This window comes from Atractosteus spatula, chromosome 6 (assembly GCF_055471065.1).
Source record: "Atractosteus spatula isolate fAtrSpa1 chromosome 6, fAtrSpa1.hap1, whole genome shotgun sequence".
NCBI classification, from domain to species: Eukaryota; Metazoa; Chordata; class Actinopteri; order Semionotiformes; family Lepisosteidae; genus Atractosteus; species Atractosteus spatula.
In genome coordinates, this window is record NC_142711.1 from 54,356,197 (window position 1) to 54,369,673 (window position 13,477).

A 13,477-nucleotide genomic window follows, 5' to 3' on the forward strand; every position below is an offset into this window, starting at 1 on the left:
TAAAACAAACTTGTAAAAGGAGAGCTTTGAAATCTTAGCGCCCAAGTAAAAGTAAAATTTTCTTTGCCTTGAAATAAATTCAAGTTCACATAAAAGGTAAAATAATTCCTTTTTTTTTTTTAGTATTGTCTCCCTTTTAGATCTCCACCTTTTAAAATGTTAAGGGTTGGCTTAAGAAGATAAGGAGCATTTTTGTTCTGAGGAAAAATATCTAGGAATCTTCATAAAATTTCCCAACATTATTTCACATGTTTTTTAACTCTGAAAGGGATATTACGCATAACAGCTATGTGAGGGTTTTGCACCTATCTGTCAGGAATGTGTGTCTCTGAGCCCATGAAGGTATCGGACCTTTTCAGAGCTTCTAACTGTTCCATCGAGGCAGATTGCAATGCTTTAATCACAGAGTGAAATATTAGATGTGAAATCTGGCCGGTAACCTTTTTCCTAGTTATTCATACAGTTCACAGAGAGAAAAATAGATTTTAAAGAGGGTAACAATGTGCGTGGTGTGCAGTCTTTGCTTAGAAAAGACAACAGAAACTGCTTTGATGTGGCTTTGGTAAAAAGAGTTGTGACATCCGTTCAAATATGGTAAGTTCTGATGCGGTAATTTAGTATTTTTCAGCTTTTGTCTCTCAGCACTGCCAGTGGGTGTATTCTGTATCCAATATTAGGAGTGGCAGATACTGTACAATATCAGATAACCAAACAGTTATACTGTTAAAAGCTTGCCTGAAATGATATTCCTGATCACTAAGTCAAGTTTTGAGATTTATTGTTTCCGAGAACTTTTTCCCCATTGTTTTCCCTGTGTTACGAAAGCAACATATAGCTTCTTGAAACTGCAAAGGTTAAGCATGTAGTGTCTTGTGATTATAGCGGTTTTATCAAATGCTGAAAGCAATCAGATAAGCTCAGCACCTTCAGAGAGAACAGGAGTGTACTGTAGCATTTCCATTTGGTGGACTAGATGTTCATTTTTCAGTATTTTGAGAACATTTCTAGTGATAAAACCTGGATGTGCATGTTTTTGTACATGTCTTGCTTTCCTAGGCAAATTTTATTTTGCTGAAACTGGGATAATCCTGGGTGTACTGTGGATACATACAGTTTTAAACCTTTAATATCATTTTGCAATTTCTCACAATGGGGCACCTTAGGATGGGGGTTGAATACTTTTGCGAGGCACTGTATATCTTCTGCATCTTTTTTTCTTTATCATATCATTTCAATACCATTGTATCCATCCATTTTTTTCCCCACTTCTTCCAACTCGGGGTCACAGAGTAGATGGAGCCTAGACCAGCTTGGGGTGCAAGGCAGGGTACGCCTTGGATGGGACGCCAGTCTGTCACGGGGCAGACACACACACAGGCACTCACACCAGGGCCAGTTTTCCCAGAGGCCAGTTAACCTCCCAGTATATTTTTGGACTTGTGGAGGAAACACACACAAACATGGGGAGAACATACAAACTCTAAGCAGACAGCACCCCATGTCTGTCTGGGATTGAGCCCAGTACTTCAGCGCTGTGAGGTAGCAATGCTAACCACTGTGCCAACGTGCTGCCCTACACTACAAGTAACTTTGATGGAAAAGATAAAGAGAAAAAATATTTACATTTTTGAAAAACCCACAAAAGTGTTGTAATCCATTATGTTGAGACTTTTTTTAAAAAAAAACATGCAAAATGGAGAAGTCCAGGAGCATATCCAAAAGGAGAATAGCTGCACTGCATTTTTTTAATCTCTTTTAAAGGGTAAAGCTAAGAGGCTACAGTATTTTTTGCATTCCAGTTATCCTAGATAACGGTTAACTCCCTTATGCCTTATTCCACAAAGCAAAATAGGAAGGTGTATGTCTGGAAACAGTCTTCACTGCAGTAATCCTTTATTGCAATAATGCCCTTCTATGCAAGAAGTGAAGGTGTAAAACATTCCTATTGTTCCATAATGCTATAAAGGCTTTCTAATGCTGTGCCTTTTTCAGTTGTACTAATTGAGTCTATAGGTCTGTCTCCAATTGCTCTGAGTGATTCTTCTATCAAAGTAACAGAATCCCATCTTGCAGCTCTCGGTTGTCTTTGGACGCTGGCCAATGTAGAGAAGGAGGCCGCACTTCTTTCTAAGGTTGAATCCTTAGGAACATCAGAATGCTCATGAAATGGCAATGCGCAGACATGCAGTACCGCTTTGGATTCTGCAATATCCACAGTCCAGATTGAATTTCTGTGAAACTCGCTTTCTTTTTCCCAAAAGTACATGTCAAACTCCTCCCTGCAGCAGACTGTAACTCCCGGCTGCTGCTTTGTGATTTGACAAGCAGTTACCCCATGCTTGGCAACATGGCTGGTTGAAATACCCTCATCATGTTACAGCAGAAAACAACGATTGCTTTTAGCTCGTAGCTGGCAGGGGCTGGCGGCCACATCTGACATTGTTCTTTTGGTCTGTGGTTGCCTTCATTCAAAGTGATTTCAGCAGCAATTTATAACCTTCATCACTACATATTCCCTCTGATTGTGAAGCTCAGTCCTGGATTTGCAGTAAATGACTGGTATCACATTCATAGACATGCATGAAAAAAACAGCTCTCAGTATTATGTTGTGACCACTGGGAAGCACAAATGTCTGGTGCTGTGTTTCTCTTGGGGAAACAAAGTGATTTTATGGCAGTTTTCTGTCTTCTTTTCTTGTTTTTATCAATTAAGCGTATCTGCAAGCTCCCAGCTAATAAAGTTCATCTTTGGTATTACAAATACTGCACTTAAATGTAACATAAAATAATGATAGACACATTTGGGAAGTAGTCTGCCTTTGTTGTTAGGATGGTTATGGATCAGGTTAGACAATAATAATAATAATCATTATTATTATTGTTGTAATGTAATAGTAATGCATGCATTTGGATGGCAAACTGGTAAATTGACAGGAAACATACAGCACAGATAAGTGCTAAAGACTTAGTGTAGTGGAGTTCCACAGGGATGTATGTTAGGACCATAGATCCTCATTTTCTTCTTAAAATGCTGCTAAGATCACAGACAAAAGGGAAGAGGAGGACTATTAAAGAAAATTCTAAAAACCTTAGACACAATTCAAGAGACTGTAAGGTTTTGCAAAGTACAGTAGGTAATGTCCTTGTTTTATTATATTTACCTTAACTGTAGTAAATTCTGGGACATGTGCCTTGAGTTGTCTATAAAAGGGAAAAAAAGATACTGACACCGTGAACTTCAGTGGTACTTGGATGGAAAAGCACACGCTTCCTGAAAAAATACATCATTGCCAAATCAAACTAACCATATGTTAAGATAAACAATTTTATAAAGTAATTCCATTTGAATTGAAAGAATATTTGAGTAGGTTCCCAAACAGACCTATGATCTTGTTTGATGGGCAGGTGGACATACGTTACACAGTCTCTTTTGGAAGTTCATTACAGTTACTGTAGGTAAATCCACAAGTATTTGGAAATTATTTATCCCTTTCAAAAGCCCATAGGTTTAATAGTAGTGCCTATCCAACTACAGTCGACATTCTAAGACCTGACCTCTGCTTTAAATCTCTTTTGTAACTGGTAGAAGTTAAAATGTAAAAGTTTTGGTTATGAGGGCAACTCATAATTAAAAAAGGGATCCACCGATCTGTGAACTGCTAAATGAAGAATGAAGAGAAGCCACACAGATGTTCCCCATGAAGAATGTCAGGAAAGTGCAAAGCAAACACTTGGCAGGTGACTTTTAATGTACTGTAGACAAGTGCAGAGTGTAACATGGAGCTCCTAGACCAGTGAATCCCAGCCCTTGTCCTGGGAGACCCCTCTGTCTGCTGGCTTGTGTTCCAGTCGATGCCTTCACTGCAGGGCTATTGATCTCAGGTTTCTATTTCAGGTGCCCCTTTCCAAATTGCTTTCAGCTCTTGGAAGAGTTCAACGGGATTGTTAATTGGAATCGCCCCTGTCCCATTCCTGGGTTTCAGCACTGCCCTCATTTGAGGGGCATCAGCTGAGGAGTAACTAATTGGAACTTGGTGGAAGGAAACGAAACACTGATGACGGGAGAATTTGATACCTTGCTGTGTCTGTTCATCAGAAATTGCCTGTTGAGAGGTGTGAATGTTTAAGAAACAGGTTGTGGAGATTTTACCCAGTTCTGCATGCAAGCTATTTTAGGAAAAAAAACAACTTGGGAAGTATAGTATTGTGAAGGCAGAGAGCCAAGTGCAAAAAACAGGTAAGCTAAACGTAAAGAAGCATGTAGATCGTTGAAAGGCATCGGTTATCACCACTGATTAACAGCTTAGCTGGAGCAAAGTCACTCAGCACCAGACTTGGTAACCAGTGTTCTAAGCCGTGTGGATAAGCACTAAAAGAGGCAAACAAAATGTTAGGATTTATATTTAAAAGCTTACCTTTTAAACCCAAAGATATTATGTTAAAAAATGTATAATGCATCAGGCCTCAATGTAAGCCCTCATGTAGAATATTAAATACTGTTTTGGTGAATGTGTTTCACAAAAATGTATTGCTGGTCTGGAATCCAGAGAAAAGCAAGGAGACTCAATACAAGTATTCACAATCCTCAAATTAGACATTAATTCAACAGTTGCATTAAGGAGAGGACACAAGATGAAATTATGTGGTACGCATGCACATATGGGGAAAGTGCATTGCAATAATGGAACGAGAGACACCATTTTACATCATGGTTTGTTTGGGGTCTGGAATGTTAATCAGCCATGATGACAAAATTGGTATTATGATTCTGTCATGAAATGGCTGGGGAGACTCCAGATCAATTATTCAATAGCAGGCAACTAAACAAGCAGGATCGGCCAAATGGTCTCTCCTTGTTTTAGAGCTTGTGTTCTTGCTCGATTTATGAATATTTTTATAGTTGTTTTTTTTTTTTACTGTTCCTTGGTGCATCTATTACCCCTTTAAATCTCTGGTACAGTTTGGAATCGATTCCAATAGCATCAGAAAATGTATAATTACTGTATACCACAAGGGTTTAAGCGTTTTAAGACTTAGGATATGCATATTGCCTTCTGCGTCTGTCTTTTTAATTTATATTTGACCTTTGGGCATATACTGCAAAAATCCATTTGTAATTTTGAAAAGAACAGTAGTACTTATTTTTATATGTAACTTCTCTAAGCAGCTTTTGGACATGCTGTACTCTCCTGAGGTATTCATGCCATTGATGAACTGTAGCAAAAAATGTAGTAAGAAAAGTACAGGCATGCATCAAATGTTGATTTTTTTCCAACATTCATTAATTAAAAAGTGAAAGATCATATCAACATTTAATAATTATGTATTTTTCTTTTTTATGTATAATTATGTAATTATATTGAAAATGAATGATGTCAATGTAATCCTTTAATGTTTCATAGTCACCCCCTATAATTATCTCAGAAGAAGTGGCAAAGCAAGAAGGAACATAGATGTACAAAGGGCACGCTTTCTAGAATCCTGGATTATTCCGCTTGTTGCTGTGAAACGTTTGATACAGAGAACATTCATTCTCTGTAACGATGCATCCTAAGGAAGTCTTCTCCTAAAGGGAGAGTCACTTGAGTTGTCTTCAAAATCTGAGATGTGTTTTATTAAATAAATAGTGCTAGATAAAAGAAATTCAGGTGGGTAGCTGCGTCAGCATGCGTAGGCTGCAAAGGAACAAGTAATAGGTTTATTCCATGCTGAAAAAAAGAAGAAAGAACACAACGTTTCGGCCGTGGAGCCTTCTTCAGGTGTGAGAGAGACAGGGCGGTAGGCAAAGGTAAAGTAGCGGGAGAACAAAGGCTGGGAGGGAGGAGGAGAGAGAGGCGGGAGTAGGGGACAGAAAGAGAGGTCAATCAAGAGGTGTGAAGTCAGAATGGGTGCAGAGAGGTCTGAATGAAACTTCCAATGAATGGAGAAAATTTAAAAGAACAGTAGTCTGTCGTTAAGAGAAGGGAGGATGTGTGATCCTAGCTGCAGAATAATTTTGGTTTCGGTGGTCTTTCTGATGTATGAGTTCGGAAAACTGTCTTTGAGAACACAGACGGAGAGATTAGAGTGGTCGTGGCCGTCAGAGGTGAAATGAGAAACAATGGGCTTGGAGAGCTCTTTAATGTTCACAGCCCTGACGTGTTCTCTGAAGCGGTCTCTGAGTCTCCTTCCTGTTTCTCCAATGTAGATGGCCGGGCATTTACTGCAAGAGATATAGTAAATAAAGGTACGGTAATAAACAGTAATAAACAGTAAATAAAAGAAATAGTGGGGTGGCAATGGTGAAGTGGTTAGTATTAATGCCTTGCAAGCACTGGGGCCATAGGTTCACTTTCTGGGTTGCTGCATAGAGTTTGTATGTTCTTCCTGCGTTTGTGTGGATTTTCTCCAGGTGCTCCGGTTTCTTCCCACATTCCAAAGACATACTGGTAGGCTACCTGGCTTCTTGGAAAATTGGTCCGGGTGTGAGTGTGTACATCTGTCTGTGTGTGCCCTATAGTGGGCTGGTGTCCTGTCCGGGGTGTATCCTGCTTTGCGCTCGTTGCTTGCCAGGATAGGCTCCATCTCCCCTGCTTCCCTGAATTGGATAAAGTGGTTAGATGATGGATGACTGGATGGAAATAAATAGTGCTAGCTACAGCAATGGTGTCATCTTTCTGGCAGTCGACATTTAAGGTGTCGTCCTTGCCTCACAGCACTTAGCTGTATGAGCTGGAACCTGACAGAAATTCAGTCGAAGATGGGGGTTCTTTCGTTTTAAGATGCGAGATTTGTGTTTTTAAAGGTAAAAGTTTAATAGAAACAAGTTGGCTCATCCAGGCAGTCGTGTTGTGATCCATTTTGGAGTTTAAGCACTACTAAGGAGAACAACAGGAGGACATATCTACTTATTACGGCTATCTATCACTACTGTATCACTGTGATGATGGCTGTTTCATGGTTAAGGTAGCCTAATAAAATAATACAGCACCCCAATTAAATCTTTTCCCATGGAGATCAGCGTTGGTCTTGGTTGTGGTCCAGAGCCGCGTTTTTCTCAGTCTGTCTTCTTACAGGTAGTACTAACCTAATTCGAAGTAGCAACGTACTGTACCTTTTGTTTGTTAGAAAAAAAAAATCTATTCTAAGAAAAATCAGAAACCGCAAATCCCACGCGTTGTGCAGGTACTAAACACAGTGATCTTTCTCGCTGTGTCTGGGAAAGTATCAGCCCGTATCTGAAGAGTTAATGCAACAGGTTGCGGCTTTCCTGTAATCGGATCTCTGGCACGTTGCCTATCAGCTGAGAGCCAGGAGTGTAATATGTGGAAGCATCAAGCGGAGCTCAACAGAAACGCACTGACCCAAGAGCTGGGCTGCTGTTTAACCTTCAGTCCCACGCTACCGGTAGAAACTCGCCCAGCCTTCACCAGCAACCCCCACCTCCCCACTCTGTCCCCATGTGTCGCAGCAGTTCAGTCAGTCTTCGAGCAAACCAGGAGATGAGTTTTCTCAGTCAGCCGGGGTTTCTTTCTGTGTAGCTCTATGGAGCCACCAAGGGGACCTGGAGTATTTCTGGACTGATAGAGCACACAGCAGTAAGTCCACTTTCTTATCACTTCAGAGTGTTCCCAAGTTTTTCTTAGACTGCCTTTTTTGGGCATTTGGCACAGTAACAGAAAACCATGTGGATTCTATGCATTCAATACATTTACTGAGGTATCTTCTCTTTTGCATGTATTCATTATTAGAGAACAGTATTGTATTGAATGAAATGCTACACTGTGAGTTGTTGCTTCTTTTTAATACATTTTAAGTGGTGTAGTGTAGTTAACATGAGATATTTGGGTTGCCGGCTGCCCTGTTGACCTCCCATTGTTCACTGGGATGTTCTGTCAGGCCTCTGACCTTTACCACTGAAGCTTTGTTTGATGAAATAGGGTTTTAAAGTGCTCATGGCAGCAGTTCTGTAGGAATATCTTATTACTGCACTGTTAAATCTTCATCTTTCTCGTCCCTGTCCGTGGGGTTCTACAAAATAAACGGCCTTTAATCCAGTCTGATCTGCCTTCTTGTTTGTAAATTTAGTGGAACTAATAAACTAGATGTCCTTAACTTATGTGGACGTCGCTGTACAGGGAAGAGAGAGTACCAGCACTCATGTTAGATTGCATATACAGTCATGATACATCTAACTTCTGGAAAGATTCAATCTTGTTAAGATTTTACAGCTTGATGATACAGATAGATAGAAATCGAATCTAAATATGCGCGTTTCCAAAGTCAATGCAAGGCACGCAGTTTACAATGCAGAGAAAATCATGATGCCCTACACACCTGATTTGAATTACTTCACTAGGTTCCTTATATAACCTGGACAAGGGACACTCCCAGCCACATGGGTGTTTGAGAAATTGAGCCCGCTTCATCCCTGCACAGTGTTTATCATCATGCTTGAGTAAGCTTGCGGAAGTTATTTTTAATATTTTATTTAACAAATGCTTTAAAGAAGCTCAAGTAGCACAGGTGCAACAGGATTTCATTTGGAGGATTGTTTACTTGGTAACATTACTCATTTAGAGCTGGAAATAGTCGAGTATGTCAGAAATAAAAGCTTTTCTAGTTAAGTTGTAGGGTTTTTTTTTGCTTTAACTTTTTTTTATAGCCCCCATTTTGCTTGTGTAATAACCACAGGATTGTACCCTTTCAGAATTTGAGTCTTGAGTGATTCTTGAATTATGAGAATGCTGCAGGAGAAGATGTCTCAACAGGATTAACAGGCATTAAGCACTGTAATCAATACTGTTAATGCTGCAGCATCCTGCTCCAAATGCATGATTTCATTATCACTGTTCAGAAACAAATGCTCATGTGATCATTGGGTAGTTTTGAACTGCTTTTGGCTACATGGCTGTTTTGTCCCTGCGAGCTGAAACCTTAGAAGAAATGTGCTGTACAGTATACAAGTTTCTGAGGCAATTTAGCAAAAGTTGCACCACTGCAAGAGTCATACACAAGTGTTTCCATATGGCTGTTAAAATGTGCCAGTACAAAGACTTTTTTTGGCATGTCCACAAATCCACAAGAGAGCTTACTTTTCCTTAAACAGGGTTACATTTCGCATATTCACATTTGTTTAGTCCCATCTTGCCATTTCAGTGCTTTTGCCAGTCTGTGCTTCATTGACCACTACTGACCTTTTCCGAAGATGCATGGTTATAAATTTAAAGACGTTGGTGGTTTTTTCATACAGCATGAAGTCAAAGCTTTACTGAATACAAAAATGCACAAATGGCACAAAACTGTTTAATACTTAACTTAAAAGATCGTTTTGAAGGTCCTGCCAGTACTTTGACTTGCCCTGTGTGTTCTTGGAGCAAATTTAGTTTTTATTCCGTGTAAAACTTTGGCTTGTGGTCCGGTAAGGTAGGGTTATCTGTGGAACAGTCTTTTATACAGAATTTATGCCAAATTTATGTCAAAATTAGACAAATGCTGGATATTTTTTTTCATTTAGCTGAAGGTTTTTGGCACAATCTGGTCTTTAATTTTTTGCCTGAGTGATAATTAATTTAGCTGCACAAAATGTGCAGTGTTCTACTGCCCCTGTCTATGTCTAAAATGCCATGTCAGGAGCAGCCTTCTGCAAGCGAATATTACTGGTACAGAAGAAATCAGTTTAACTCAGAATGTGGTATTGATATGTGGACTCATTGATATTCTTAAAACCCCAATTTAGGGAAAAATAATAAGATCTGTATTTGGTGCCCGTGGTGCCAGTGTACCATTGCTCCGCTTTGTGAAAAAATATTTAAAAAAAACATGAATTAAGAAGGAGGCTAGAGAATTCCTGCGGAGCAGAGGTGGAGATTTGTGAAGCGCAAGGGATAACGTACATGTTGTGAAAGCACGCCTTGCAAAACAGTGTTTCAAGATTTATGACCAAGGTCAGGGAAAGAAAGAAATGCAAGGCCAAACACCGCATAACTCACCGGGAACAGCTTGTTGTGACCATGAATGCAGCAACATTTAGATGAAATTGAGGTTGAAAGGTATGGGTGTATTGTAATGTGCTGAACACTGCCTACAGTTTATGGTGCTCTTCTCTGAACAGAATAGTTATGAGGCCTGCTGTCGTTGGTGACACTTGGTAGAATCTTGAGGGATGCTTATCTTGATAAACCTGACTGAATTCCACAGAATTCTTATGGAGATATGCAAGTAAAAGCATTGTAAAACTTAGGAGTTTTTTTGTAAAATGGTCCTTTTTCTTGACCACTTGACTTGTGTGATTTTTAAAGGCTTTAAAGACATTGAAAGAAACCGCAGTAACAGCGCATCTGGCTGAAATTCCTGGACCAGAAGCAGCCTGGGCATGCCGTGTACCTCTCCTTCATGCTGATCCAAAAATAGTTCCAGAGATTTCCCTTCAGGGGTCAGGGTTTTGTTTTCAAGGGAAATCCTTGATCATCCCCCCCCCCCCCCCCCATTTTTTAAAAGGAAAGAAATAGAACATGAAGTGACAAAATATAAAACATGATTTGCCCAATATGATAATTCAAACCTTATACAAGATGTCTCAGACTGCTTTGTCAAAACCTTTTCAGTGGGTTGTTTTGTGGTAACATGAAATTGTCTTGAACCGTTGGCATAGAAAATGGAACAGCAGCAATTTTACTAGTGTCCAGCCTCATCTTGTCAGATCTCCCATGTTAAACCTGGCTGGTCCAGGTCAGAATTGTGATGGGAGGAAAAACTGGTGGCTGCTGTAAATGGTGCTGGTGATCCAGAAGTTGGTACTTTTCCCTCTGGATCAAAGTAAAAAAAAAAAAACAAAACAATAGCTTCGTAGGACCAATGGGGATATTGTGCCACAGGAAATTGTAAGAAGCTCCATCCTTTGGATGAGAGTTAAACCAAGTGTAACGCTGCTCTGTAGAGGTGAAAAGGATCCGATGCGGATGCAGGAGTCGCAGGGAGGTAAGTAAGGAAACAGAGCAAAACCAGGAGCTGAGTCGTAGTCCGAAGGCGTAAGGTAGGTCGAGATCCGGTAAAGGCACTGGTGGCGAACAATCCAGAACGAGAGACAGGTTCGTGGTCGAAAAAAGAGCGGCAGGGTCAATTCCGAAAATAGTCACAGGTAGCAAACAATCCAAGGGGCGAGACGAGATCCGAAGTCCGAAGGCAAAAGGTGTAGGCAGAATTCCAGGAAGGCAAAAGGGTAAGAAACGCTAGGCAGAGCAACAAGAAGTGAACTCAATACCGAGCAACGGGAAGTAGGTTAGAATAGTATAAATAACCCGGCGTGCCGCACGGTAGAGCGATTGCAGGTGTGTTAACTCGTGCGGCGGCGCTTGTTAATAGTAACCCGCTGCTGGTGCTGATTAGCTCGCTGACGCGTTGATCTCTGCTGGCTGGTGGTCGTGACACCAAGGTCTTGAGGTCTTACATGATGATTGGAGATTTGCAACAGTAGGCTACAGTAAATGTCAGGGATGCAAGCCAAGAATGAAGCTCCTTCTTAATGCAAATGGTGAAACATTTTCTCACTTGACTTACTGAGCTGCTGTGTAGTGGAAGTGTTGGCAGATAGTGGCTGCTGCATGTTACCCACATCAGTGGTGGATGAATTGGATCCCCTCCTACATGTGAAGCACTTTGAAATCCTATGGAATGGCGGTGCTTTCGAAGTTAAGGAGTTACTATTTAAGCAATTGAGGCTAAACGTAAAATGATTTTTCTTTGGTCAGATTATTAGATGTTTATTTCAAGGCAGCAATATGAACAGTATGTGGATAAAACTGTGAGACTATGGCTGCCGTCACATCATCCAGGTGGGGCTGCACACTGGTGGTGGTGGAGGAGAGTCCCCATTACCTGAAAAGCGCGTTTTGTGAAGTGTCCAGAAAAACGCTATATAAGTGTAAGCAATTATTATCTACTAAGAGCTAAGATTGATTGAGAAAAGCAAAGCTGTCCATCATCCTCCCATCTTTCGCTGCAGGCATATCATGTCTGGAGCCACAACATTTTCTCTTGCAACTTTTTATGTCTGAAAGTGAGCCGTTATCTTTCAGATGTCTGAAGACGTGGGTTACATTGGGCACAAATATGATTTAGCAGATGGCTCTGCCTTAATTCTCTTTGTGCTTTGCAGGGCACCCATTAACACTCAATTTGCAGTTTGCTTGATGGAAGTAAAAAAAAAAATCAAAATGCATTGCATGTAAATTATAGTACTTAAAGCAGGAGAAATAGCCGGATGCACCATTTTTAATGGTGTTCTGATGCTGAATGTTTCAAACAGCTGCAGTTGAGTTTATTAACTTATTCTACTAGAACATTAAGGTGTTCTAATAGCAAATTAATCAGCTGGTAATAAGTCTTGGAAACACTCACTAAAGAGCTTTTTAAGAAGGAGGGCTTTTAAATAGAACTTCCTTCTACGGACTCTTTTTGCACAAGCCTTGTCCTGTGTCCCTCTTTAAATTTTGTGGGATTTCAGATGTGTAGGATGTGTAGGTCATTGTGATATTGGCTGTCAAGCTAGACAGTATGTCTGTTAGAGGTCTGCCATTTACATCTGGAAATCCCTTACATATCATGGACTGCCGTTTGCTTCAACTGCAACGCGAACTGGAGAGATTACTTGTAGGACAGCAACATGATGGAGTGTTTTATGTGAAGCATTCAAACCAGATTAAGAAAGGCCTTTGTCTATTCTTAAATGCAAATGACTGAAAAGGGCCTTAATCTGTGAATTCCCTTCTGCAAGAAGGCACTGAGAAGAAATATTTACCGCAGCAAACCCTTGGACAGTGCATTCATTTGCTTGAATGAATGCTGAGTTTTATAGAGGAATGCCTTTTGTTACTGCTGTACATTTGTGAAAAGAAGCATTAAATACAAAAATGCTGTTGTTTTTTTTTTTCCAGGACTTGAGCTCGTTTGCAATGCCTTTCTTGGATGGGGATTCGGAGAGCACGGAGAAGGATGGCACGCAGAAGGTAAGTTGGGGCATAGTTTTTTCCAGTTCTGGTCTGGAGGAAAGAATCCCATCAGCTCCATTTGCTAGCAGCTGAAACTTGCTTTTGCTTAGAAGTGTTTATCTGGCCCGTCCTTTGCTGGGATGCAAGTATAATGAGATCAGGCTATGAGGTGTCAACGCTACTCCACTGATCAAATGGGCCCTGCATAGTGTGGTTTCAACTTGGTCAGCTTTGTTAGAGCCCTAAACTTCAAGCTTTTTTAATAGAACGGTTTTGTATTAAAAAAAAAGTTATACAATGTTGTTTTGTGCCCTGAATTCCATATTTGCATGCTCTCAGATTTCGGAAGTGTTTTAATATGTTTGCTTTTTTTCCCCGTGTTAACCTTTTAGGGTGCTTTGTGCGTTACAGAACTACAGGACCTCCAGTGTACAGTATATGTTGGCATTCAGAATTTGAGCTTGATACAAAAATAGTTGGATGATCAAAGCAAGCCAACATCGTTCCTG

The 13,477-nt window shown here is 40.4% G+C and overlaps 1 protein-coding gene across 3 annotated transcripts in view; it reads left to right on the forward strand.

The window, feature by feature from the left end:
• Window positions 1-13,477, forward strand: part of LOC148833055 (5'-AMP-activated protein kinase subunit gamma-2-like) — a 124,578-nt gene that overhangs the window by 13,273 nt on the left and 97,828 nt on the right. For 2 of the 3 annotated variants that reach the window (XM_088919595.1, XM_088919594.1), the window contains exon 2: window positions 12,915-12,986. In XM_088919595.1, the coding sequence (XP_088775721.1) occupies window positions 12,915-12,986 (72 nt within the window). Of the gene's footprint in view, window positions 1-7,504; window positions 7,578-12,914; window positions 12,987-13,477 lie in introns of those variants that run through there. The other variant, XM_088919597.1, reaches the window with a different exon arrangement.